At 36.2% G+C, this 27,625-nt stretch overlaps 1 protein-coding gene across 1 annotated transcript in view; it reads right to left on the bottom strand.

Moving 5' to 3' along the window:
* DLG5 (discs, large homolog 5 (Drosophila)) overlaps positions 1-27,625 on the bottom strand; it is a 100,570-nt gene that overhangs the window by 31,737 nt on the left and 41,208 nt on the right. Inside the window, exons 3-12 of the mRNA XM_010000805.1 lie at positions 26,984-27,134; positions 25,871-25,910; positions 25,051-25,168; positions 21,096-21,261; positions 16,366-16,509; positions 13,609-13,792; positions 9,899-10,158; positions 6,826-7,138; positions 2,812-3,042; positions 652-836 (exon numbers count right to left, since the gene is read on the bottom strand). Coding sequence (XP_009999107.1) covers positions 652-836; positions 2,812-3,042; positions 6,826-7,138; positions 9,899-10,158; positions 13,609-13,792; positions 16,366-16,509; positions 21,096-21,261; positions 25,051-25,168; positions 25,871-25,910; positions 26,984-27,134 — 1,792 coding nt within the window. The remainder of the gene's footprint in view (positions 1-651; positions 837-2,811; positions 3,043-6,825; positions 7,139-9,898; positions 10,159-13,608; positions 13,793-16,365; positions 16,510-21,095; positions 21,262-25,050; positions 25,169-25,870; positions 25,911-26,983; positions 27,135-27,625) is intronic.

Raw genomic sequence — 27,625 nt, 5'->3', positions numbered from 1 at the left:
GAAACAAAGTCCTTCAAAGCAAAGAAGTTTAGCCACTCAAAACTCTTAAGTAACAAAGTAGTCTTACTACATCGTATATTTAATGCCAAACTTAAAAAAGCAGTTTCAAAAGATCTCTCTTTTTTTAAAAAGGGCATAAAAGGAAGAGAAAAATTATATATGCTAGGTCTTAAGGAAAAGCTTGTCAAGATAACCATTCCCTTTTACCTATTTTCTTTAAACCAGCAGAAAAACACTCTGATTGAAGTGTTTTACCTTCGTTCTTTACACGTTTAAGCATTGGGTGCTTTTTGTGAAATGTGCCCACAGGTAAATAACTATTTGCAGGACTATAGCTATAGTAGAATTAGATGTCATGTCTAAAAGACTGCATACTTTTTGTTCTTACATAGCAGCACAGTTAGGCTCTATGCTATCTACTAAAGACACATTATGGGTATGAAAGCACAGACAAAGCACAGGATCTTGTACAGTCCCCTCAACTTTAACAAAAAAATTCAAAACCACCCTGTGATTTTTTTCATCTGCTAATGCAGAAAAAGTTCCAACAAGCCAAAGAAAGTGGTAGCAAAACCCAGCAACTCCCAGAATTTCATCAAGTGCATATAGGTGTCAGAAAGATCACTCATGTACCATCCAGCATTTGTTTACCGTATACTTTCCCTTTCGGCAACAATCTTATCCCGCTCTTGAAAGGCCCAATCTCTCCTACACTTGGCTACTTCTGCTTCCTGGACAGCTTCCTTTAGTTCTTGTGACATTGCCTCATATTGTTTCCGAAGCATTTCAATTTCTTTGTTTGCTCTTTCTATGTCTAGGGTAGCAGAATCTTGTATCTAGGAATTAAGAAACATAGATAAGTATTTTAGGCACAATTTTTAAGTAAGTACACACAAAAAGTTTTCACTATATGTATGTATTAAATTCTTATGTTTCCATGAAACATGTTCACTTATCTTAATGGCAAAAAAATGTAATCAATTCAGTGGCACACAAATTTGTTCAAACACAATCTACATGACTTAAAGTCCTCACTTCAAAATAACATCAGTGAACATTTTGTATTACAGAAATTATATTCCTTGCTTCTATCTTGTCCTGCTCAGCAGACAGAAAAAAATCCTTCAAGGATATTCAGAAATCAGATACACTATTATAAGCAGTTAGAACACAGATTTCTTAAACTAGATGTACACATTCACAACACAGATTCATGCACACAGGTCTCTAAACTTTGTCCATAAAACAGAGAAATTAAATTTTACAGAATTATTTTTTTTTTTACTTCTTCTTGGTTTAGACAAGAACTACTTTCTTCTTAAATTAACTTGTTCCTCTAACATTCTCTGCTTTGAACAAGAGAGATGGTGAAGTAGTAAGACAAACACACAGAGGATACAACAAGCCTGCAGCACAATAAACAAAGCAACTACAATGGTACAGCCCAGCACAAACTCTGAAGGCCATGGGCTTGCAAACAGGTATGTGTGGTTAATTCCAAGACTATAAATACATCTAATCAATCTGACTATCCTTGTCATTTGATTAAACTTTGGAGGAATGTTTTTAAGACCTGAATGCATGTATACAAAAGAGAGACTACTAAGTCATAATTAATACATTTTAAAGGCTCTTTTCATTCTCTAAATGAGTTATAATCATATTCAAAAATAAAAAAGCACTGAACCTTAAACGTTAGGTTTATCTTCTCATCCCAACATTCAAAAATAAAAATTGCCACAAATAACACCAAAAAGAGGCTATGAAGAGTCATGTCTGGATTTTTGACACTGTTTCATTTCTAAGGATCACCTTCTTCTCTTCCAGTCCACTGGCAGGAAGAAGATATTTAAAACCCTACTCAGATCAACCAGCTGATGTTTATATTTGAAATGTCAATTCCAATTTGGAATCTAACAAAGGTGAGTGTCTGAACAGGTCCATTGTTAAGTCACAGCAAAGTTCACACAAGCTTACTCAGCTAACCTTGAGAAAAGCAAGTTTACAAAATCCCACTGGTTTGGCCATAAAGAACCAAACACAAAGAAAAATTTATTTCCCATACTACTGAAAACATAGTATAATTGCTCCCCCACACACTCATCTGGGATTGGCACATCCATACGACAGCCAAGACTAAACACTTTTTTCCTACTGGTAAAGAGTTGATACTCAATAAAAAATATCAATTTAGTGAAAACTACCAAAAATATCTAGTTTCATATTACATTATTTTGTATTCCTTAGATATTTCAGGATCATAACAGTTGTGATTGTATTCATTGTCTTACTACATTATATGTAAGCATTTACAGTTTTATGTGGATTGATGTTCATACAAGATAAGCATCAGTGTGCAGAACTGTAAGAACATGACTAGCCAGAGAAACAAACTGTTCAACTAGCATACTTATCTAAGAACATATACCAATTAGAAAATTTACAATTATACTTCAATTAACTTCCATAAAGAAGTATAAGAAATAGCTAACATCCTGAGCAAGTCACAGGCACGAAAAACACACGTACACCTTGCAATGTCTACCAGCAGGTAATTAATTTCTTAGCCACCTGCTGGATCACAATATTTTATTTGCCATTTACTTTTACAAACAGAATGTAATATGAAGCATGAGTGCATTTCTTTCAAACAAGTATTTCTCGAAGAACGTATATGCATTTATATTTAGGTATTTCATAGTGACCCAGAGAAGACGCCCAGTGTGCACAGACCTTAAACTAATCTCTTGAAACTTACTAACCCTTTGAAGCTAAAAAATAAAATAAGTCATCTGTCAAGACTTGCAATACCTGACGAGCTTGATAATATTCTCTTAGTAAATGGTCTCTCTGGATGATAGCTTCTGTTCTCTCTTTCCTGGCAACATCTCTTTCTTCCTTCACTGTCTCTATATCTTTGCAAGCTTGGTCAAGTTCCTTCTGGGCCTCAGCTTTGTCCTTCACTTCATGACAGTATTTTTCCAGCAACTCATTCCTCTCACAAATTGCTCGATCTCTTTCCACGAGAGCCGAGTTTAGCTCCTAAAACAAGATCCATTGTTTGTTGTAGGTTAAGTACAGAAGGTAATAGTTCATCTTTCCAACTGGATACACATTTGACACCTTAAAAGCCTAGAGAATTTACCACTAATGTTCTGAAAAATGGGAGCAGAACAGACTGTGCTCAGATTACATACAAGTAAGAACTAGCAAAGAATATTAAACATAGTACTACAGATATCACACCATCATATTAGCACAGTGCTATGTCAAAAGTAAGCAAGAATCAGGAAAACACTCAAAGTTTTGAGGTACCAAAAGAATTTAAGGTTATTAACAAGACATCATGTTTTTTTAAAAAGGCTTCAAATATGGCAAAGGGTAAGAATACATTACAAGTATTTTTAAGCAAATGCCTTAATTTTATAGAACTGAAATAATTTAGACAGCCCTGCTACATAAGTATTATATAGTTTCCTCATAAGATTTAAAGGAACATTAAAGTCATATGCCAGTAAGATACTAATGTACAAAACTACAGAATGTTCAAAGACAAAACTACAGCATGCTGTAAAGCAGAATGACAGTTACATTTTATTAAATGTGGCATTCAACTGCAACATAATAAAATGATAGTAAAATGTAGCTCTAAAATAGTCTTTAATTTTAAAAGTTTAAGGCATTCAAGCAATTGAAATTCATGCCACTGATTTTTTACATGCTCCAGCTCTCTAAAAGCATTCAGCCAGTGGCTACAAAGAAGGCCTTCTACATACAGGCACTCCTTGCTGAAAACCATTGATATTTTGATCTCAAAAAGATTACCAGACAGCTGAAATCTGAAAAGCAAAAGAAGGAAAGCATTCAAGTACTTAAGGATAGAAAAATACTGCATCATAAGCCAACTTCTATTCTGTTTTCCTCTACAGGTTGCAAGGAATAAGATCATGTGCATAAAGCATGTATGACAATTGCATTTTGCTGTACTAACAACTGTTTTTGACACATGGCATCTAACTAAAGCTAGACAGGCTGTTAAAACAGTTCCACACTGGTATTAAAACAGGGATTTTTGCTGTAGAGTAACAGATGAGCACTAGAATGACTCATTCAGTGAATTTTAAACATCAGTGAATCACAATTACCAGAGCACTGAAGTTTCTTCAACATCAGTAAGAGCTCAGTACCTCTGAAAAGAGAAATCCCAGACCAGTCTGGTGGTGCAAACCGTTTTGGTACTGCAAGCAATGATTTGTACAACTTAACTATAGTCGGTATAAAATATTCGTTCAAATATAAAAAACTTACACCAAAGTAATAAGCCTTTTGCAGCATAGAGTAGAGGTGAAATCCATTAAGTATCAAGGTAGAGGGAAAGGTCCCAGAAAACCCTTTGTTAAAAAGGAATTTACAGTACTTTAAGGTGACTGGAAAAAACACACACTGTCAGAGTTTATTCCAGCATGCTCCATATAAACTGTCTTAGTAAGAGTAGCTATTGTGTCCAGTGGTCAGTAGCAAAATTTCACCTCTGTCTTCTTCCTGTGACATTTGCACGAAATTACAACATGACAGCACTGGACAATGTGCCACTTGACACTGATTAGAAGAGCTTCTGTTTGGAAACATCAGCATGATTTGGTTCAAAAATTATTCTGAATTTGTCAAGAACTCTTTAAGTTTGAAGGAAGTTCTTGCATCTGATAATGGCACAATAACTTCATACAGGATAAAATACAACAGTTCTATTTAACAGAGGGGAAAGCTGACTACCACTGAGATGAAATACAACATTCTAAGTATTTGCTGGAGCAGATAATTATGCCAAACAAAACCACCACTGGGCAAGTAGAGGGGGGAAATCTATAGCATCTAATCCCTGGCTTTGAGTAGCCAAATTTATGAGAACTTAATCCAAATCTGTGGTTGGTGCAAAAAACTGGGATTTCTTCCATCATCTAAAAATGCTAGACAATTATTACATTTTGGATGTAAATTAACCCATTATGTTTGTGCACCCCATAAAGCTTAAGTATTCAACTTAGGAAATTGACTGACTAACCTCATCAGTAACTACTCATAATATAATGCCTCTTCAACCTCAAACTTCTCCATTTCAGTTGCTTTTGAATTTGAGACACAAAAGGTACACTAGCAAACATAAGAGTCATAAAAGAAACTACACATGAAACTTCAATGGATTCAGTCCTGGTTCAATCAGCCAATGATACTGTCTAACAGGGCGCATGAAGCTGCTATACATCATAAGGAGAGCAAAGAACATTAGGTTATATTTTGGCAAGCACCAGACCAACTATTCACTGACAGGATAATCCCACTTACCTAGGGGCATTTTTCAAGATACTATTTAAAGGGAATGTATCCCTTGATCAGTAAATTTTCTCAACCTTTCAAACATTTGCTTTACCAGAACTAGAAAATCTCTTATGCACTGAATGTGACAAGCCAATGCTATGTGATGCAGAAACATACCTGCTCATGAACAGAAGAGTCATGTCTAAAGGAAAGGAAAACAAGAACAAAATTCACAGTGCTTCTATTTTAGATCTTTCAGTACATTATAGAAGCAGTTATTTATGCTTTCTGTTGGGCCAGTTAGAGGGGTAAAGAAAAATGCATGACTGTGCCCTGCCAGCATCTCACTCACCAGTTCTAGGCTCCTTCCTGTTCTTACTCAAACACTACTTCAAGTCATCTAGGTAGAAGGGAATGCCCATGTATTTAAAATTTTTATTTCCTGTCCATTAAAGCACTTTGGCACTCACAGTGCCACAATGACAGATAGAACAAATTGGATCAGAATAACTAATTGTGGCTACTTCCATCTATTCCTTACCAGCTACCCTGATTCCACCAAAATCAACAGACCCTCTCTATCAGCTTAATGGCTTGATGGAAGTAGAACAGGTATGAAACGTACTAAAAACTCACTCACTGCAGAAGCTAAATTACTAAGATGGCAATTGTGCAGGGTTGAAAACCACAAGTTAGTTATTTTTAAAAGCTCTGAAACCACATGTCACAATCCACATTATGTCTCTCAGCAATGTTGTGGTTTAAAAAAAGCTCCAAACCTTAACTTTTCATAAAGGGCATTTTGTTCAGATGTAATGCTGTGAAAAAAAATGAGATTTATAGGCAATGGAATATATTTGCTTGTATTTATGTCATGCTAAATTAAGTATTTGTAAACCAAACAGTCAAGTCAATGAGTGTCAGCTGAAATGAAACCAAGCACTAAATTGGAAATCTTAACAGCACCATTACAACATGGCTGTGATATAAGCATTTCAAGAACAAATTGCTGAAAAATACAATACACTTTGAGGCATGCCTGAGTTCTAGTGAAAAATCTTCTAAATATCCTCTTTAACTTAAAGGCAGAAGGAGAGCAAATGAGTAAGAACATGCATGTCAGCACAGGCTTTGCATAAATTATTGGAGACTATTTTATCATGTACCGTCTTAAGTCATAGTAGATAGTATCCACTGAGTGGTTCCTGCAGAGGTTAGAAGTTAAAAACAATGAATATTTAGAACTATATTATTACAGATGGCATTAAGACAAATGCAGTAGTCAAGGGAATAGCGAATTTCAATTGTCAGGTACTCTACATGCAATCTTAATAATTTGACAGTAAAAAGGACTGCTATGCGATTCTGTGTGATTCTGTGAAAACACCAGCACAGAATTTCTTTTTTGCAATGCATTCCTATTTTCCATTAATCACTCATACATTTCTGATTCTAGCATTGAACAATGAATATTCATTTCCCTTCCCCATCAAAATAACAGGTTAGTACCTGTCTTAAAGCTTCCATCTCTTCACTAGCCACTCGCTTCTCAGAAGAAGTGTTCTTTAGTTTGGACTCTGCAAGCTCCAGCTCTGTTTGAAGCTTATCCACCTCTTTAATTACTTGATCTCTCTCACTCATTATGAGGCGGTATTCATTGAAAACTGAATCCCTTTCTTCCTTGTATTTTTCTGCATCCTTTGCTGCTTTCAGCTGCATCGTTTTGAACCTTGTCACCTCCGACTGTAATCGCTCCATCTCTCTCTGCAACTCTTTGTTCTGTGCTGTGGCACTGCTTAGTTCCTGCTGTACTGATTCATATCTAAAACCAAGCAGAAATGTCAGTAAGATACCTATTCCTCATTTTCCTTTTCCATACATTAAGGATTTGGCTGCATAACCAAATGTAGGGATTAGCAAAACAAAACTGCAAAGGATATCTTAGACTGTACTTTCAGTGCTGCAAAATAAAAGTTAACCTAATTACTGCTTTAAGAATATTAGTGAACCTTTGGGAATATTAGAGAACCTCTTCAGGGATCCAAAATGAAACTTGTTAGAAGTAGTTTAGAATTAATTTAATTCTTAAAAGTTAATTTCTATCAAATTATTCTAAAAGCATTGTAAAACATTGCCATTATTTCATAGTACAAGTTTAACTTTATTTGCTGCATTGAGCTCTGCTCATCTTAGATGATAATTCATTCTCCCAATACACACTCCCAGGCATGTGGGAAGAAGGGAAACAAATGCAGAATTGGAAAAAAACAAAAATGCCCAGATATGGCAAGGTTGTTAATGAGCAATTTAGAGGATAAAAAAGTCGGCTTACAGTAAAAATGCAGGCAATGGAACTAAAGTCAAGTAATTCAAACATTACTGTTTGTTTTCAACAGTAGGTGATCCAGTAAAACTGAAATGCAAAGTATCTTAAATGGTCAAAAGTAGTTGTGTTTTTTTTTTTAACGTAAGACAGACAAAACCATATGCACTTCATCACTACAACTTATGCACGTATTGGACAATCAAAAAAAATACATGAAAATTTAGAAACAGTAACTTGTGCTTATATTGACAAAGCATTCTAAAAAGTGGAAATATAATTCCACAGAAAAGTTCACAGCTAGGTTTGAAAAGGAACTTCTCCTGAGAGCAGGGTTTTACCACTATTTCCTAGCATGTTTTTTCTAAAACTCTCAGGCCAATGCAATTGACAAAAACACTGCACCTAACCTGATGCACTTTCAGGTTTATCCAAATTTTAGGTGCCCACAAACCTCTGGCAGACTTTGTTCTCTCTCACACACACATCTCATACCACTTAAAAGTGCAATTTTTTGTCCAATCCAGCATATTGCTTGACCTTTCCCAAGAGAGCTGTAAACCCAATTTCAAGTAATTCCTTGAAAACCTCAGTGTATTCAAAGCATTGCCATAGTGTTACTGAGGCAACTGCCAATAATTTCAAAACCATCACCCTGCTCCTTTTGGGAAATTCTTCAGTTTTAGAGATCGTCAGGCTAGCAGTACAGAAGACCTAACATTACAATCTGGATTTCTTTTGTCTTTTCAGAACTTTGAGCATTAATATAGTATAGGAAAAGTACTAGGCTATATTAAAAATCTACAATGAAGACTACGAAAAACAACCTCACTGCCATGTGAGAAATTACAGTATATTTGAAAACTATTCGGAGGTCAAATCAAGGACAACATAGGGAAGATATAGGAGCAAGAAAAAGATTTAAGACAATATTTGCCAAACAAAACAAAACAAAGTCATGAGTAAGGCAGGAAAAAAACACAACAAACAACAAACCTCCCCAAAAAAACATACATCAAAAAAACACCAAAGAAAAAACGCCAAAACCCAACCAAACCATGATAAGCATACTAGCATGGGGAACTGATCACAAAGGAAAGTCTCTGCTGTAGGGGAGCATTCATACTAAATAGCAATAAAAACCTACATAAAAACCTGAAAGAAAAGTTCCAGCTGAAACACTACAGTCCTGCTTGACCTTGTATTGTTTCCTAAGGAGAAAATACAGGCAGCTGGATACGTTTTACAGATGTCCTCTGTAGACAATGCTAATTTCCTTAACTTCCAGGAATCCCTGGCAGTCTAAGCTACATAACATATTCTCTTATTAATCATACTCTCCTATAACTATGTACGTGCTATTCATATGTACGTTATTATCTGCACTCAATCTCACCTTTTGAAATATAAAAATCTATGAATGTGGAATCAACTTCTTTTGGCATTAGTCTGTGGGAGGTGTGTATAATCCCTAACTCTTATCAGTGAAAACATTCTAAACATGCCTATAGAAACTCTTTGGAGTCCTTATGTATATTAGCCTTATTCCTACCCCATAAGGGTATCTGTGCTGGCTTAGGAACAAGGAAGAGGAGAGAGACCTGAAGTGTGGTGTGACAGTGTCTGTGCCCTTCTGTTTTGGCACTTGAAGGAGCACATTCCCAGAGAAGTAAGACTCCCAGACATCTGCATCCAGTGAACTGTGCTGCCAGCCTGAAGCTCTGTTTGAGAATTCCACAGGGACCACAAAACTAAGGTAATTAAAAGGTAAGTTATGCTTGAGAACATCTGTATTTGCTAAACACTTCAGAAATTATATCCTCCTATTAATTTTTTTTTAATTTATTTAAATAAAACCACTTGAAACACTAAATCTGAGGTTTAACAAACCTTTGTTTGCATTTGACTCCCATGTCTACAACTAAGATTAAACATGGCTTGAAAGGCAGACTGATCCTTTTTCACATGAGCTAAATACAGTAAAAATTCCTCATACAATTCCAAAACACTAGGTGGGAAACCCTTTTCTCAAGAAAAAGCATGATTTCTCCAAACAAACATCCCCATTACATCTTCCAGGACTTTCCAGAAAATGTTATCATGAAGCGCATGATTAGTCCTCACACCACCATACACTACAGGGAAAAATTAGAAAAAAGTTCGGGAAGTATTTGATTCTACCACAGAGAAAATAAGATGTTACATTAGTATTGTTACTGCTTTCACAGTGTATTTGAAGATATCAAAACCAGTTTATACCTTCTAAGAGAGGTTGAATATTGCTGCTGAAAATGTATTGCTGTGTCCCTTTGCTTCATTAACATGTCAACCTGCTTCTGAAGGCGTCTGTTCTCCTCCTCAGCCTGTTCCAGGCGGCTCAGATCTGTATTGTGGCTTGCGATCTTCTCGTTGTACCGCTTCCTCAGGGCATCATAGTCCTTCTTCACACCCTCTAGCTTGTCCATTGCTGTATCATAAAGTTTATTTAATATCTCTGATGACCCATTTTGCTTCATAACCTAAAAGCATCACCAAAATTTTATTATGAAACTCAGTTTTTAATTAGTCCAATATATTTGATTTAAGATATATATTAGAAACAACATGAAAAATATATTAAACATTTTTAAGAATACTTCTTTTTAAACACTAAGGAAACACTGAGCCTCTTCTAAGCATTACTGTTATTATTCTATGCATTACTGTGTCTGTTTTATAACTGGGAAAAAAAAAAAATCTGCTTTATCACAACTTAAGAGTACACAAGCTTAGAAAAATCTCTCTAATGGTAACCACTACCAAAAGTTATTCAACTCAGGCTGTTTGCAAAGTACTTCGTAAATATAGCAAGATGCAGTCGTTATTTGATGATCAAGATTATAGTTGTAATAGCTATGTTAGCTGTTAATAGTTAATAGCTGTAATTTAAGAAATGACCACGAGGTGGCACTCATGGCAGGTTACTTGTATCCTCCGTGAACAAACTGAATAATTTAAAACTTCTTGAGAATAAAATCTACTCTAAATGTTATACACATAGGCATATATTTAACATTCATACAATGTTATCTGAGAACTACCCACAGAGGTTTTTGTTCCAAAAGCTATCCATTAAACATAAACAGGAAGAGAAAAATCAATTTAAACATTAATAAAGTCTGACCTGAATCTTAGTTTTAAATTAATTTCCATTGACATAAGAATCTTGTAGTAAATAGCAACAGTGATGATAAATGACCAGCAGCAACAGAAATCCCCTATGAGCTTCAGTAAATCTAGTCCTTCTTCCTTCTCAAAAGGCAAAAATGATGCCTGAAATGAGGCCTTTTTTTTTAAAAATACTATGCTCTTTTTTTTTTTCTTTCAAATTTAAATTTGGCTCTGATGGAGCAGTAGGAAGAAACAGATGTGCTCTATATAGAGAGGTTCCAGGAACACATATAATCTGAACATTAATCTAATAAAGGTATGTCCCCAACTATTAGAAAATCAAAGTATTAAAAAATAAGATGGAAAACAAGAAAGAAAACATGAGCTCATACAAAAAGTTGAAACAAAACACATAGCAACTATGCTGTAAGCTCAAACTGGCTCCTCATCTTTTGTTGAGAGCAAGCTCCTGAACATGGAAGAACCTGTATGCCCACAGACCAGAATGAAAGGAGACAGACAGGAAGTGCCTGCACTTTGCCCAATACTCCCTGCCCACAGGAAGCAGGTAACAACCATCACCACTTCTTTACAGTGGCAAGATAAGAGAAATAAGTTCCTCATCTTGACAATGGTCTCTCTGGCAAAGCAGCAGGTATTACTGCTCAAGATGGTTCTGGAATAAGGCTGCACTTTGGTGAGAATCTCACTGACATGGCATTTCCACAGGTATCTATTCTCAGTGGATTCAGTAGCATAATCCACACAGACTTGGATCCATGATTAGCTAGCATGCTTCAGTGAACCATTTCAGATATACTAAACTTGACAAACTACAAGCATATGTAAAGTGTAATACATGTTGATCTAAACCTGCTCAAGAGCCGTTTCCTGAAGACTACTTCCCAAATCATTCTGGGAATAGGTTTGAGTACCAAGTATTTGAGACTCCAAACAGAAACAAACCACTTCTCATTGTCTAAATGACATATGGAATGGCTTTTTGCTGAAAGCATACTAAAAAATAAAGGACAAATATACTAGAAATTGCATGGAATTCAGCATAACAGAGATTTGATGGAGGAAGGCAGAAATGCTATAAACAGGAAGCAATGTAATAAGGAAGGTATACCATTCAAAATCCCAGTCCAAGAAAAAGTAAATAGGCCCAGCTGGACGAAGAAAGACAGAAATGGTAACAAGAAACTTCATATACAAGCAGTAGAAACCTAAGCTGATCAGCTGCTACACAGCAAATCCATGACAATCCCACACAAAGAGTAACCTGATCAAAAGTTAAGGCCACCAAGATATGTTTTGCTACGGCCTGACAACAAAATGACACGTCAGACGGATCAACGTAAATAGCGTCAGACTAATTCAGGTGAGAAATAAGACAGACAAGATAAGACTCTTGGCGCCCCTTCAAGCCACCATGATTCACTCTCACATGCTGAGAAATGGAATTACACAACTTTCTTATGGAGTTACATACTTGGATTTCTTTAAAGGTTTAATTATGATGTTGACACGAGATTTAATTTCTTTAAATAAGAACTGACAATGATACTTCAGCCTCTTTCTGTGCTGCCAGGTAATTTCAAACTTCAGGATAGAACCTCAAAATCCAACAGAGTTCTCGTGGAGGTTCTACATACATCCCTGCTTTGTAGACTGGAAAAGTGGGGCATAGAACAAGTAAGCAATTTGCCAGCAAACCATTTCTGCCATGCAGAACATCAGCCATCTTCTGAACCAAGCTGCTAAATCATTTCACAGAGCAGCTCTCAAGATAACATTAGAGGAAGGGATGAAAAGGAAATACAAATCTTCATTCCTCTTTGCATGAGCCCTCAAGTACCTCCTAAAGTACCACTCAGCGCATCTAGCTTGCTTTGACCTTTGCCCCTCCTACCCTAGCAAATTATTATTTTTGTTTGCATAGGTTTTGCTTCTGAAGCCTAATGTTTGACTTGCAAGTTTGCCCTGTGAATCAGCCTTAAAATCGAGATAGCCTGTTTAACCATTCCACGTGTTACCATAACTATTGTAACTAACTGATCTGCCTTTCCCACAGGTGAACCGTGGACTGGACATGGCCAGTTGCTCCTTACTATTACTCTTACTTAACTTCCTTCAGAATGTGTGAACAACACTGTCCTAGAGACAGTCTACTATATATAGTTGTGAAATGTCCATGTCTGCCTAAAAAGCTTGTACTTTTTTTGTTTTCAGTTCAAAATCATTTATCAGCCCGCAGGTTGGTGCTAACTGAATAACATCTGCAAACCTAAGTAAAAAAAAAACTTAGCTCAATAATTCCCCAAACCATTACAATATCACTAGAATAATTTAAAAAACAAAACCCATACTTCTCATTTTTTTTTATTGTGATACTTTAAAAAAAACCAACAAAACATAGCATGCAAGTTTAAAGCTAGCCCTGTCCCATAAAATACACTAGGAAAACAGTAATCTTTTTAATCACTTTGCAACTTCAAGCTAGAATTTTGATGCTTCTCCACCCACATATAAAAATATCACCATATACAATCTTCCTCATGTACATTTTTTTCATCTCTGAAACAGAATTTCTTAATACCAACTAATATTCTATATCCCTCATTCTTTTTTCAGCTAAACACATGAAATTAATTAGTATCCAAGATCTTGTTTTCTCCCCTACTGCTATAAAATGTAAGGTGGATGTTTCAAAATGAGTAAGAAAAGGCAGCAACGCTGCGCATTTTATTGGCTTATTTATCAGAGAAGCAATTAATTACCTCTTCCAGCACTTAAGACTCCACACTGCAGCTTACCTGCTGCTGCTGGTTGCGCAGGTCTGTTATCTCTTTTTGATCCTCATCGTGAAGTCTCTTCATTTCCTCACATGACTGCTGGAGGTGATTATGCTCTCGCACCAACTGTGTGTTTTTCCTTTTCAAGGTATCCATGTCTTCCTTCAGCTGTGACTGGTCACTCAGCAGCCGACTGTGCAACGTGCTGTCATGGCATACAAAAAATGCTCTTAGAAGTCAACTTGTCAGGACGAAGTCCTGGACTAATGCATTTCAAGTAAGAGTTTCCTACCAAAAAAGGAAGCCAAACTAATTCAGTTCTGCATATTTGAATCTTCCAAGCATAAGAAAAATAAAATAAAAATCACAAACATAAATGGGCATAAACACAAAAATACATAAAAGTTCACAGTATTCTTAAATCAGAAGAGATTATGGATTTAGGCCACCCATCAATGCAATTTCATAGTCATTTTAAAAGGAAGCAGATAACCAGAAATGTGTAATGCAAGTATAAAATGATCCTGGAGATAACAGGAATTATTCCATTAAACACCTCCACTTTCTCTTGGACGCCTCAGCTGAGTAGCAACTAACAAAAAAAAAACCAACAAAAGTACAAAAATATCCCTGTATGCTATTGGTTTAAATACACCCCAAAAAACCCAAACAAACCCACAACTAAAAAGAACACATTATGTATATTTAGACCACATTCAAGGAGGTACAAAGCTATCAAAGTTACTCCAAACTCCATTATGCAAGCCATTGAAAAGTACTGAAAGAAATACACTCTCAATTAAAAACTAATCAATTGAGAGCCACAGGATGAGGCTGTCATTCAGATGACAAGGTAGCACACCAAAATTAGGTAAGACCAGTACTGAAAAAGAGCAAAAAATCAATTTAATGTATTTCACTATCACAGACTAAATAAAGAGTGATGTTTGGATACTGACAAGTATTTTTCTTGTTGAATCAGAATGATTCAAACTGAACTATCACACCTGCTGGTAAAGTGCTTAAAGTTCATATTATTTAAAATAACCCACACACAACACAAAGTAGTATACAAATTCAATTTAAATGTTAATATACTTTGCATTTTTTCTTTATGAAATTAAACACCAGTATTTCCTGCACAGAATGACCCAAAGCATTTTTAAAAAAAAAATACTCCTTAAAATCAGGACAATCTTCAAAAAATAAAAAATATAAAAATTATATTGCACAACTGAGTGCACAGTCTTTACATGTAGGTTATTAATCTGTTAGTCAGATTTTGTTGGAAATAAAATTCTTTGGTATGGCAACTTTTTTCTTAAAGTATGGGGTTCCAAGAATTACTGCAGGAGAAAATATAACTTGAACAGCGTATTCTGCTCAGTTTCTTTCTTTATCCTGAAAATTACTCATAGGATGAACAGGAATTGCATGCATGGATTTTAACATGTGTTGTCATGTTCTGGGCACCTACAATCCAACAGTGAAGTTTCAGACTCTCTACATTTTTAAATAGGAAACTGAATTATTCAAATCCAAGTAATTAAATTCTTTAAAACTAATAAAAATGATTACCTTTTAATCCATTAAAACATACCATGCTTTCTTCTGACCACATAATCTTAGTCTGTAGCAAGGATAAATTGTATACATATATCATTTTGTAGAAGCCTAAATTGCTGCTTCTGAGGAATATGGCTATATTCTTAGTATACTCAAATATTTCAATAACTCTTTCTTTTAATACTCAACAGTTTTTCTCCTATATGATAGACTAAATCCTTTTAACCTATCATGAGAATACAGAAATAAACAGAGTGTAACACAGTATGGTTTCATGGACTACAGAACTCCTAAATAATGTAAGCAAAACACTCACTGTTTAGGATAAAGAGTACAAATGTTTTATGTCAGCATTGGATTGACAGAAGTAATTCAGCACAGAAAAAAAAAAGTCATCTACAATGTACAGAAGACTCATGTTTTGCACAGAATTCACTAGCAAATGAAAGTACTTGAAAATCCTCAAATGAAACTAGGAATAAAATAAGCCACACTGCTTGCCAGATCTGTGCCTGTTAACAACCTTTAATACTATTTTCAGGTTTTGGGAGAAGAATGTAAGGAAACGATGCCTATCTTTGTGGGTGAAAGTGCCAGTTAAGAACTAGCAGCTCCCAATGAAAACAAATGCTGTCATTAAATACTTGACATATTTCATAGTGTAGATTTAAATGAAAAACTTAGAGCCAAGAATTTATCTTCATTTCTATTTCTGAGCTGACTTTCTTTCAAGTGAAGAAAACATGTTCTAACTTGCATCAATGACTGTTCCTTAACAGAAATACATGCTAGAAATATTTTTCCATATTTTACTGCATTTTCATAAACATTCACAATGGGTTTAGGCCTGTGTTAAAATTTACAAAAGTCAGAGTGAGAGTTATCACAACCTATTAAAAAAAAACAGTAACAAATTACATCCTCTCAAATTATATCCTGCTCTCTTGCCAGACAGTAAGAATACTGGATTGGACTGCAAGACAGTAAGTAGGTTCTCTTTGTCAGTGTCCCATCAAGACATCAGAAATTTCTATCTCAGCTTCTTCTAAATAAAACAAGTAATCCATACTTGATAATTTAAAATAGGCCAGAAATTAATCTTGTGATTAAAGTGGAACAACAGAATTAAAAAAAAACCACTTATTACCAGGTTCTAATAATTTATGATGCAGCATACAAAGTCTTACCTCATATAGCTTTACTAATACTTACTGATAAAAGTCTGCCTCTTTTGCTGCTTCTTCACACCTTTTTAGTGTTTTGGTGTGTTGATTCTGCAAAGACTGTAGATCTGACATGGCCTTCATGCACTGTATCTTCAGTCTTTCATAATCATGATTTGGCTTTGGACTAGGCCTAATACAGAAAAAGGATACAAAGTCAGACATCAGCTACTAAAGAGAATGTAAATTCTGGGAAATTACTATCCGATATATAAATAGTAACACCCAACTGTTGATATTTAGGTAATATTATGCTTTAATTTTAATACTTAACACTTCATATTAAGATGCAACCACAAATAAAAATTCACTGACTTGAACCTGTCTAACACGAACACAGCCAAAACCAGTCCTGAGCACACACAGACCTCTCCTCTGAGCAGCTCTATTATCACAGAACAGAACTGTTACTCGATACAAGAACAAGTCAGTCACAGTACACCCAACTTCCCTGTGCTACCATGTCAAAACTCTCAAAGAAAAAGCACAGAGTTGCATTGATAGCAGGGGTGAAAAGAAGATGCCAAAGTCAAGTGGGAGATGCATGGAAACCTGGGCTAGGAAAAACTCATCTAAGCAGTGGCTGGAGGACCTTGTCTACAGCTCCCCAGGAAAATCAGAGTTAAGAGTTGAATGAAATAACTTCAGTGGGACACCAAACATATGCATCTGTGCCAGCAGAATTTGACTAGTTTGACTAGCAGAGTACTGAAATTAGCTGATTTCACCATATCACTCTGCTGAATTACATATCCCATTGAGTGTTATCATGTTCTTTTAAACTACTATAAATTAATGAGAAAACAAGTCAAAATGTATCTCACATTTCTATAAAATAACCTGAATTTTGTTCAAATAATTAGGAATCTTCAGTACAATATAACCTCCCATACACCACTTTAAGTAAGCTAAACAATGTGAAAGGCAAAGTCAGCCACAAGAAAATATCTGACTGAATTTTTTTTTTTTTACTATATCTGCATGGTTGGGAGAGAAGAAATTTTCTAAAATAATCTACCTTATCAAGCAATTGACCAACACAGATTATGTCTAGAATGTGTGGTCGTTGCATATGATACCTTTTTATTTTTTAGAAAAATCATAAACCATGCTGGAAACTAAATTAGCAGGATTATGCTTTCTTGTTTCGAAGCACTAAGCTTCTAAAAGAGACTCTAAATTGAATGGTTCCTCTCCTACAGTCACAAAACTTTTGCACCATTGAATTTTCCAGCTTCAAAATTAAGCTTCTGACAGCTGTCCCTGTGTAACCTCTTGGGTTTCTTATAACTCCACAGGCAATGAAAACAAAACAAAAACAAAAAAGAAAACAATTGTTTTCTAATTTAACTCTGTTTATTCTCATATTGGATTTGTTCTGTTGCTGCACAGATCACCCTTTCTCCCTCACAGATCTCTCTCTCCCAAATGGCTTTACTGTCAATTCAGCCTGAAAAATAATCAGAATTCTCTTTGCTTCAAACAGAAACAGTAACATGGATTCTGGAACTGAAATGCAGCTGACATTAATCAAAATGAAAATGGTTTTGCACTGCTGCAGCAGTGAGAGCTGTTAAAACAAAAATGCCAGCCACATCTGATTCAGAGACTTTTAGGGAGTGCGTGTATGATACAAAAGTGTTTTTTAGCAACCCAGTCATATTTGGATTGCTGTGTAGTAAGGCCTTAATTTGTAATACCTCTTTTTCTCTTTTTTTTTTTTTTTTTTTTTTCAGAAAAATGCTCCTGAGAAAAAAAATACCAAAAGGTCCCTTCCTTGATTGAAAAACATTAGCAACAATTAAATGTCAAATTCAAGTAAAGCAACCACATAATCAAGTCATAGCTACAGGGATGTCTTCATGCCTTTTTTTCAAATTTGCTGTTTAGGGGTGCTGAAAGAAGTAGTAGTGTATTCATACAGTGTTACAGACGTATTAACAAAATTATGGCAGTGTTATGCTTTTAAAATATAACCTACTTACCATAAGTAAAATTCAATTTGAAATGTTCACATGCTTGACAGAACCACTAAAAACCCAAGTATTGATTTAAATTATACTTTAGGGTGAACTTCTTGAAAGCTGGCCCCATATGTCCACCACAGTCATTAAAATGACAAGAATAATTGAAGCACAGTTTAGCTCTCAGTTGAAGTGTTCAGCTTACTGAAAGCCATTAGCACAGTAAGCTCGCAATCATAAATTCATATTCACGCAATATATTTCGGTGTATGAATTTTTACTAAAGTTTCAAAGCTATGGTCAGAACTTGTTCTACAAGTTTAACACCAATATTGTCTATTTCATACATTGCTGAAGTAACACTAGCTTTGTTTTAAAGAAAACCCACACATTTAAAATCCTATAAACATTTGGGTACCGTTTAGATGACTACAGAAGTTAGCCTACTCACACAATGAGGAAGGAACAACAACACTATCAGTAACATCCTGCATTCCAGCTCATCTACATTAAATTAAAAAAATTTGGAAGACCAAGGCCATAAATTCCACAATGCTTCTCCAAGGCTTTATGTTTCAGCAATAAAAACAGGGATATGCACAGGAGAAGCATTGGTCAGAAGTTCAAAAAAAACCAAACAAAACCCAAAAAAAAGCAGTCCATTCAAATACAAGTAGTATTTGACTCTTGTTTAAGTAAGACCACCACAGTTTTATGCTAAAATGCCTGACAAAAGACAAAGCTATGACTTCAGTAAAGAGGAGGTGCTATTCTGGAAACATTGGTTCAAAGGATAACAGAATTTAAAATGCTATTATCAAAGGTCCAACTGTTTTTCTAATACTCATAAAACAACGCTAAAACCCCTCTGTGGTCCAGTGGAGTTATCCTGAGCATAAATCAAGGACACAGTGAGACTTACTTTTAAACGTATCTGATGATGAAATAAAAGCTAGTGCAAATGAAAGATCCAACTTTGTGGGCAATGCCTACGCAACAACTTGTACTACTGCAATTCCATGATGAGCAAAACCAATTACAGATAAAACAGTCTCTCCTCAAAGGCAGTCTTCATTTGTATTGCAGGTATCTTTTTTACTACATAAGCAGTATGAATAGCAAATTTAAGTCTATAAAGTGGACCCTGAGCACATCAAATTACTTGTCAAATCTTTGCTTAACCACCACAACATGTGCAAACATACAGTCACTGTCAAGTGACACCAGCACAGCATGAGTATTCCTACTTCTGTCCAGCACAGATGACACATGTTCACCTGAGTCAGAACATCACAACCCACTTCTGTGACTACTCTTCCACTGCTCTAGGCTTAATCAACACTTGCTTTAGAAACCAGCTCTGTTTTGCAACTGCCAGACTTCACAGCCAGCGCAGCCCAGCTTAAAAATGTGTTGTGAACTGCAACTGTTTTGAAGCACATGGCACATTAAGATTTGCCTCTATACCACCTCTGCTTGATGCAGTCATGGTTAAAGCAGCATACACAGCCAACAAACCAAAAGCCCTTTTCAGGTTGTAAAAGTCACCATCTAAATAATGATACTTCAGCTTTCATACTTCAGAGTAACATTTTACAAATTAAAAATTTACAAGTCTAGGCTTGGACTCAAGGAAGGGCAAAGATTAGTTTTGTATTACAAAAGAATACAAAACAAACAAAAAAAATACCATCAAGCTTTCAAAAGCCATAGATGTGTATGTGGATAGGAGAGGTAGTTGCTTCTACACTTAAGGAAAATATGTCAACTAAGACTCTTCAGTAGCTTCCCACTCTTCAGGATTTGCCTGGAAGGTAGCATCCTCCATCTAACACACTGCCCAAGTACTGCTCAAATACAATGTTTATTTTGATGAGTTTTTCTGTAAGCTGTAAACATTTATATTTTCCACAGCATAGAAATCTCACACTGGCAGCAGAAGATTAAATTGACAAATAAAGATATAAAAGTAGGGCAGTTGAGAGGACAGTTCATCAAAACCTTATTAATAGCATCCTGGATTACAGAGAACATTATTATAAGTTATAAAATCCTCAATGCCTAAGCTCTAGTGACCTCAAAGGCATCCCTCTGTATAAATAAGTAACTGGAAGATATACAAAAAATGGCAACATTTGACAACCTTTCCTTCTCCCATCCCTATAATGCTTGGAGATCCTCAGATTGAACACTGTTGAAGTAGCCCTAAGAACTCACAGGTAGAGGATGCAAGCATTCAGAAGGGTAGCCAAGGAGTGAATAAAACAGACAGATTCTCTCAACTCCAGTTCATTGGTTCAAATCTTGACCTTATTTCATACAGACATAAAGTTCAATTAATGACCTCACCACATACAAAGGACAGAAGCTATTTCCTTACTGTATAGTAGTATATACTATAAACAGTATAATATAATTTCAGAGCTATTTCCCTTTCTTCTCTCTTGCTTTCAAAAGAGCAGTCTTCCTTCTCCTCCCCTAATATAACCCAGGAAGCCTAAACAATTTGTTTGCTTTTTTCTCCCTATTCCCCTCATTCCACAGCAAAATTGGCAGAGGAAGTGGCACTAGGCATTCAATGGGCAGCTCAGAAACCTGGATGTGGTCTCTTACACAAACACACATCAAGAGGATGCAGGCACATTACAGAAATGTGTACATTACAATATCCTTGCTGTTCTACAAACAAGCAGGAGTCAAGACAATTGAAAACACTGAGAAATAAATTAAAATGTTACATTTCCCTATTTTTTACCTGCAGTCATCAAAAGTTGATCCAGGAGATGAAAGTGCAAGTCGCTTGCGCAGCTCATCCCTCTCTCGGGTTACCTGACGGAGCTGATAAAGTATTGTCTCCAGCTTCTCACTCATCTGTCTCGTGTCTATTACAGGTGGTGGAGATGATGGTTTACCAGTCGTACCTGATCAAGAGATAAATAATTGGCAGTCAGAGAACTCCTAAGAACAACAATACAACTTCACTATAATTTAGAAGATCCTATATTTTCCTTGCAGAATCCTGGTCAATAATGAAACAAGTCATGGAAGTTTTCAGCAAAGAAACTACTACGGCGCAGGAGCTCTTTCCTCTCCTTTATCTAGCAGCATAGACATACTATTCTGCTATATGCTACCAACATTTATTTTTAATGCAATTCTATGCTTTCACGTGTCACAACTTATCAGTCTAGTATGTGGAGTTAAAGATATGACATGCTAACAAACCATAAGAAACAGGCTTAATTTTAAACAACATTGGCTAAAATGAGCTCATTGCTGTCATTGCAACTGGACTAGATATCAAATTTCCTCTAAGGGGCAGTCATACATTCAAGAGTTCTGTGGGAGCTTTTAATTCTCTGCTTAGTTAACATCAGAGATGAACGATGATGCTAATGTCTTTTCAGACAGCTCTAACAACACAGAGACTTTTCTTCCACCTGAAAGACGAGAGTCTGGTATGTAATGTTTCACAACATCATGACAATTAATTCAACTGTAATTTATTTTTGCTCATTTTAGTCCCAGACATATGAGAGCAAACTCAAAGATATATGACATATATATGTAAGTCAAAGGCCTAAATGTATGCAGATTACTATTTTTCTACCCAAAAGAGAAATTATAGAAATAGTCTGCATAATTATACAATTGAAACAAGTTGCTGATATATGTATTAACTTGTAAGGATGTACGTTATTATGCCTTTTTTTTTTTTTTTTTTTAAATGAAGAAACAAACGATACATGAGCTCTCCGATCCCTGCCTTTTCACAGAATTCTTTCATCTGATCAAATGCTAATGATGCAAGGATTGGCTTTTTATCTTACCCAGTTCAGGAAGGTATTAAAAAATGCAAAAACTCCCTCCAGCTTTTTAGCAGAAGTACTTGTGCCATATAGCTCCCACAGCAAACTAACTGCAGGGTCAGTGCTATCATACATACAGCACCTAAAATAATAAGATGCCTGTTCTTATTCCTTTCAGCTGTTACTGTAATTTGATAATAAGAATTGATGAGCACAGACTTCTTTTAATCTAGCCATTGCACAATAATGTATGTAAATGCTTTAAAAGCAAACTGAAGAAATTTTTTTAAATGGCAACAACAGCCTGCATTCTGTAAAAAGTTGGTTCAAATTCTGTACAAAGTTGCGTCACTCAAAATAATTCTGTGGAGGCTGCATTTGGGCTTTCTCCTACTACTTTGTTTCACTCCTCCATTCACATGGACCTCCTTCATCCATAAGGATTAAGAATCTCACAATTTTAAAAGGCAGTGATCCTTTTCTTTTGTAAAATAAGAACCATTCTACATAATTTCTAAGGTGAAATTAAATGGAAACCACTAATAACACAAATGTGATATTCTAGGCTCATGATACACAGAATAGATAGAGATTTTAAAAAGTCATCATGTGTACCTATTTGGAATAGTTTGGACACATCAATGAGCAGGGAATTTCATAAAACAAGCAAAAAGGTAAAGGCAGACAAACCTAATTCAGGTACTGACAGGCTGCATATTCTTCAGTAAATTCAGTGGCAACCTACATGTCCTCTCGCTTGAGCTGATACATCAGACTATGTGTAACACTGAAAAAGGCCCCTTCTCATCCTTATGGAAAAATCCAAAAGCTGATCTGTCATCCTGGGGCTGCTTGCGAGTAAAACAGATGAACAGGGCGCAAGGGGCACAAGAGGATGGAGGAGATAATTCAGGAAGGCTGGTGTACTTTACAAGGAGGAAAGGGTATCAGATTAACAGGCCCATCACTATAGCAGTGTTAACCCCAGAAGCAGCCCCATGGACAGTAACTGCTACACGAGTCCTACACAAACACAATGGCTGCTCTGGGAACCTAAAACATAGTAAAAGAAAGCAAGAGTTATACCTCTGCTCCTCCAACTCTTTTCCCATCCAGTTTTTACAGCATCCCCATGACAATCTTCTTCAGGCAAGAAGAACATTTGTGAGCACAGTCCCAAAACAGTGCCAAGCAAGACTGCTGTATATAAATACAGGCTAATTAGCCCTAGGAAAGAAGCTTTCTCAACTAATGTGTAGCCGTTCTTCTTAGTACCAGAAAATGTTCTTTTTCTTTTTGACACTTTTTACATGCTCCTCAACAAATAATTTAATCTCAAATGTTGGAGATAGCGATGCCAAGGCATAATACCAGGAAAGAGACATATGCTCAAGTGTTAAGTCTGATCTGCAGATACTCAAAAGAACACCCCCAAGAAAGCAAAACAAAACCCAACCTAACAAAAAAACTTCAGTAAACTCCTCTTTCATGAGAAAACTTCAATATTTGTCCTTTCCTTTAAAGGGGCTTTTATGGCTGAATGCTAAAAGTCTTTTATTACATCTGACATCCCAATGCAGAAGAAAAGTGACCTGTGCTTCCAAGCTTTGTACTCTTTTTCCATTTGACTACATATTTTATGCAACAGTACTTCCTTTCTGCACTTTAACCAGTCAAACTGGTCTTAAAATGTGCAAGCCAAAAGACTTAATCTCGATTATCCAAATTATGCCACCTTTCAGTAACTCACCTGCTTTCTCAAACAACCTACATCTGTGAAAATGCATTTACTGCATATCCTGCCAAGAGCAACTCATTTATCTGCTGCAGTAAGCCTCACAGCTCACTCTTCATGTGAGCTGCACTTAGGCTCTGAGAACCCAACCGCATGAAAGTCACTTCCCTGGCCAGCCTCCAGGTAAGCAGTGCTCCACCAACTCCTGAAACAGCAGGCAGCAGGGATGCATCGCGTGGGCAAAACTGAGTTTGCTCTGAATGCAGTAATGCATTAAAATCTGAGTACACAAGAAACTAATCTAAAGCAAGATTTTGTCAGATTTGCATCATACACTGTAGAAAAGAAAATAATTAAAAACAGAAGCTGGGGCAACCAGATTTTCTATAATTATAGGCCAAGTGCTGGCCTTTGTGGAAACCATGAGATTCATTATTGTAGTACACACCAAATACAATTTTTGATGATTATTCTAATCATCACTGATTTAAGACATACTACAGACACAAAGAAACCACTGTTCAGTTAGCTTTGTATTATTTGGGAGTGGGGTAGCACACTTTTTGAAGAAAAAAACATTGTAAGAGAAACAGGGCTAGAAACTTGTATAATTCACCAAGATGTACCATGATGCTGAATCAACAGAAGGTTGAGATGGGAATATAGGTACCAATGTATAAACAACTACTTTTAAGAAATATTATTAACATACTCTGAATTATAATAAACTCAGTGCTCTTTGAGGAATACACTTACATAGCAGACTCCCCTAATTCAAAAGGCAATCTGCTACAAAGTAACAGAATGCCTGACCTGCACAACTATTTTTTAAGCCCATCTTAAAAATCCTTGTCAATTCTTACTTGCAAACAATCAGAAGACTATTCATTGTACAGTCAAGCTTTTTTTAATGCTTTTTTTTTAAAAAAAAAAAATCAACAGTGATGTTTAGAATATTAGTTCTTTATGGCCTAGTAAATCATGACAGAAAACATGAAAGATTCCTTGCTAGATGTACTGCAACACGTGTTCAACAGGGTTTCTTCCTAGACTCAGGAAGGCACAGGGACTAAACTTTTGCCTGCTGTAGGAAATTGCATGCTAAAATATTTACTTTCTTTCAATTATTTATGAGGACTAGAACAAGACTGCACACTAGAAGTTACCATTTAGATACATCTCTTCAGATAGATCTTTTGAAGTCGTCTTGAAATAGTAGTGAGAACAGAATTGCATGTGAGTGAAACGGGTAAAAATAAGCAGCACGACGTTGAGGAAAAAGAACTGAAAGTTAAAATAATAAACTGTGGAAACAGTTTCATCAAACAGACAGAAAACCTAATAGGTTATGAGCACTGAGGATCATGTAACACGCAAGGACAAAAGATTGGGTAGCACATCAGTATTTGTTTTCATGCAGAATATAACAAGCTAAAGAAACCCACTGGCACGTAAAACAAACTTTCAACTTCAGTAAATCTAAGACTTTAGAAAGAACTGAACAGTGGTTCTAGAAAGACCATACGAAAAAAAATCTGCAAGAGTAAAATCTGTTAATATGACTAAGGAAAACAATGCTGAAGCTTCTGGGTTTGAATATTAAGGAGCTCCCTGGTAGCAAAGCTCAGATCCTACATTTGTCAGGCCTACCACCTCATATTGAAAGCATAATCTAAAGATTGGTCTTTTCTCCCTAATAATAAGCAACAGGATGAGAGGAAATGGCCTCAAGTTGTGTCGGGGAGGTTTAGATTTAAGATTATAGTTTATATTTTATTATTATATATCTATATTAATATATTATAATGTATTTGTTATTATATTTAAATATTATCATTTTCAATAGGATAGTTCTCAATGCTTCTATAATTTTACACTAAAAATTCATAACAGATACCAGAGATGACCATGAGTCCATCTCCTGTAATGGCTTTGCTGAGCTTTGTGCCATAGCACAAAGGATCCACTTCATTCCCATGTATGTACCTGAGATATATCCTTTTCATATTCCTGCAGGTACGGAGGTCTGTAGACAAGGGAGATACATTTAAAAGTGAGAAAGCCTAGGATTTTACAGTGCTTGCAGGAATAGCCTGGTACAAAGCAAGACCTAGCAGAATGGTGAGCCAAAGAAACCCTTCCACACCAAGCTTGCTCTCCTCGCTTCAGGGTTATACCAGAACCACTTGAGTTACTGAGACACTCTGGGAGATTTGCCTACTATGAAGCAGAATCCATCCCTTGCACAGGTCCTCACTTAGCAGGTAAGACCCCATGAGAGGAGACAGGCATTGGATTTGTCCCACTATAAACACCTTCATGCTTGATTTTGAAGAAAAATGTAACAGATTCAAATATAATCAAGTTACACAATTAAACTCCAGCACTCATGGCTTTGAAGAAATTAATATCCCATGGGACTAGGCTGTCACATTGACCAGGCCAAGGCTGACTTCTGCAAATATGAGATTCTTCTTCCCTTTATCAGTAACTGCATTTGAGGAACCTGGAATTAGGCTTCACAAAACTATGAACATGAGGAAGGAGGTCTCCTTTTTGAGGTCTGATTGCTACTCTCCCTTTTTTTAAGAGGACCATCACGTTGTGCCCTTTCTCCCAGGAAGCATGGCTCTTCAAGCTGTAAGTGAAGATACTGACACCAGATGCTGACTTCCCTGGTCCCAGACAGAGCAGACAAGACAGAAGTGTCCTTTCCCATCCCAGGGGGTGCTACACATGAACAGCAAGGCCAACAGGGAGGTACAAGTAAGCATGATATGAACAGGAGAGACAACAAGCACCTCTTTCATAGAGCCATGAGCACTAAGTCATTTAACAACTTATCTCACATTTCCAAAGTAAAGAAATGAGTGTTTAGGGAGCAAATCCAATCCTACTATTAATTGCAATGGGTGTGAGTGGAGTGACCACTTACAGAAACTTAAAGTGATTACTTGCAAGAAAAAAGCAGAGCCTAATGATAATTGCTAGGATGAGTGATGAACAGATAATTTATGGACAAGCAGTGCACTGTCTGCACTCAACTAATCCCTAAAGATACCATTCACCAGCACAGACAATACAAATTTCTGTACTTACTTGCAGGCATAGTCTTGTAGATCAGGAACGTAATTGCACACCCCGCCGTGCAGGCAGTATGACTCATACGAAGGAGGGCATCCTACAGAACCACCTTGCACAGGGTGTGTAGAGTGTTCATTGCTGACAGCAGTGGGGGGGACAGTAGATTCTGAAACAGAATTTCACACAGACATGTCAAACTTTTGGTCACATTGGCAATGTGATCTTACAAGAGTTCCAGAACTTCTAGGTAGGAGAGTAGGTTAAACATTCTAATTTTGATGAATTACTCTTGTTTTACCTATTTGATTACAGTTCTTATCAAATTTAGGCACACAGAACTTTAGAACAAAATACTAAATTGCTTGATTCTAGACTTGCAATGAAAGACCCACAGAGGTTGGATGTATTTTGTCTATTTAGATGTGTGGATACATCTTTGAAGAAAAACTACACTAACTCATTTTCCTTAAATGATTTTTGCAAGTGTCCTGGTTTGAGCCAGGATAAAGCCAATTTTTCTTTTTGCTGATTTTTTTTTTCCTTCAGTAAGTTTTCTTGTAACTAGCAACAGTGTGTTCTGCTAGGCTGATAAGACAGTGGAATGTTTTTCTAACTACTGAGGCTTCAAGGCCGCACCTGCACTCTGCCGGCTCAGAC

The sequence above is a fragment of the Chaetura pelagica genome, unplaced genomic scaffold (assembly GCF_000747805.2).
Source record: "Chaetura pelagica isolate M959 unplaced genomic scaffold, ChaPel_1.0 scaffold166, whole genome shotgun sequence".
NCBI classification, from domain to species: domain Eukaryota; kingdom Metazoa; phylum Chordata; class Aves; order Apodiformes; family Apodidae; genus Chaetura; species Chaetura pelagica.
This window is presented reverse-complemented; position numbering and strand designations above follow the sequence as displayed.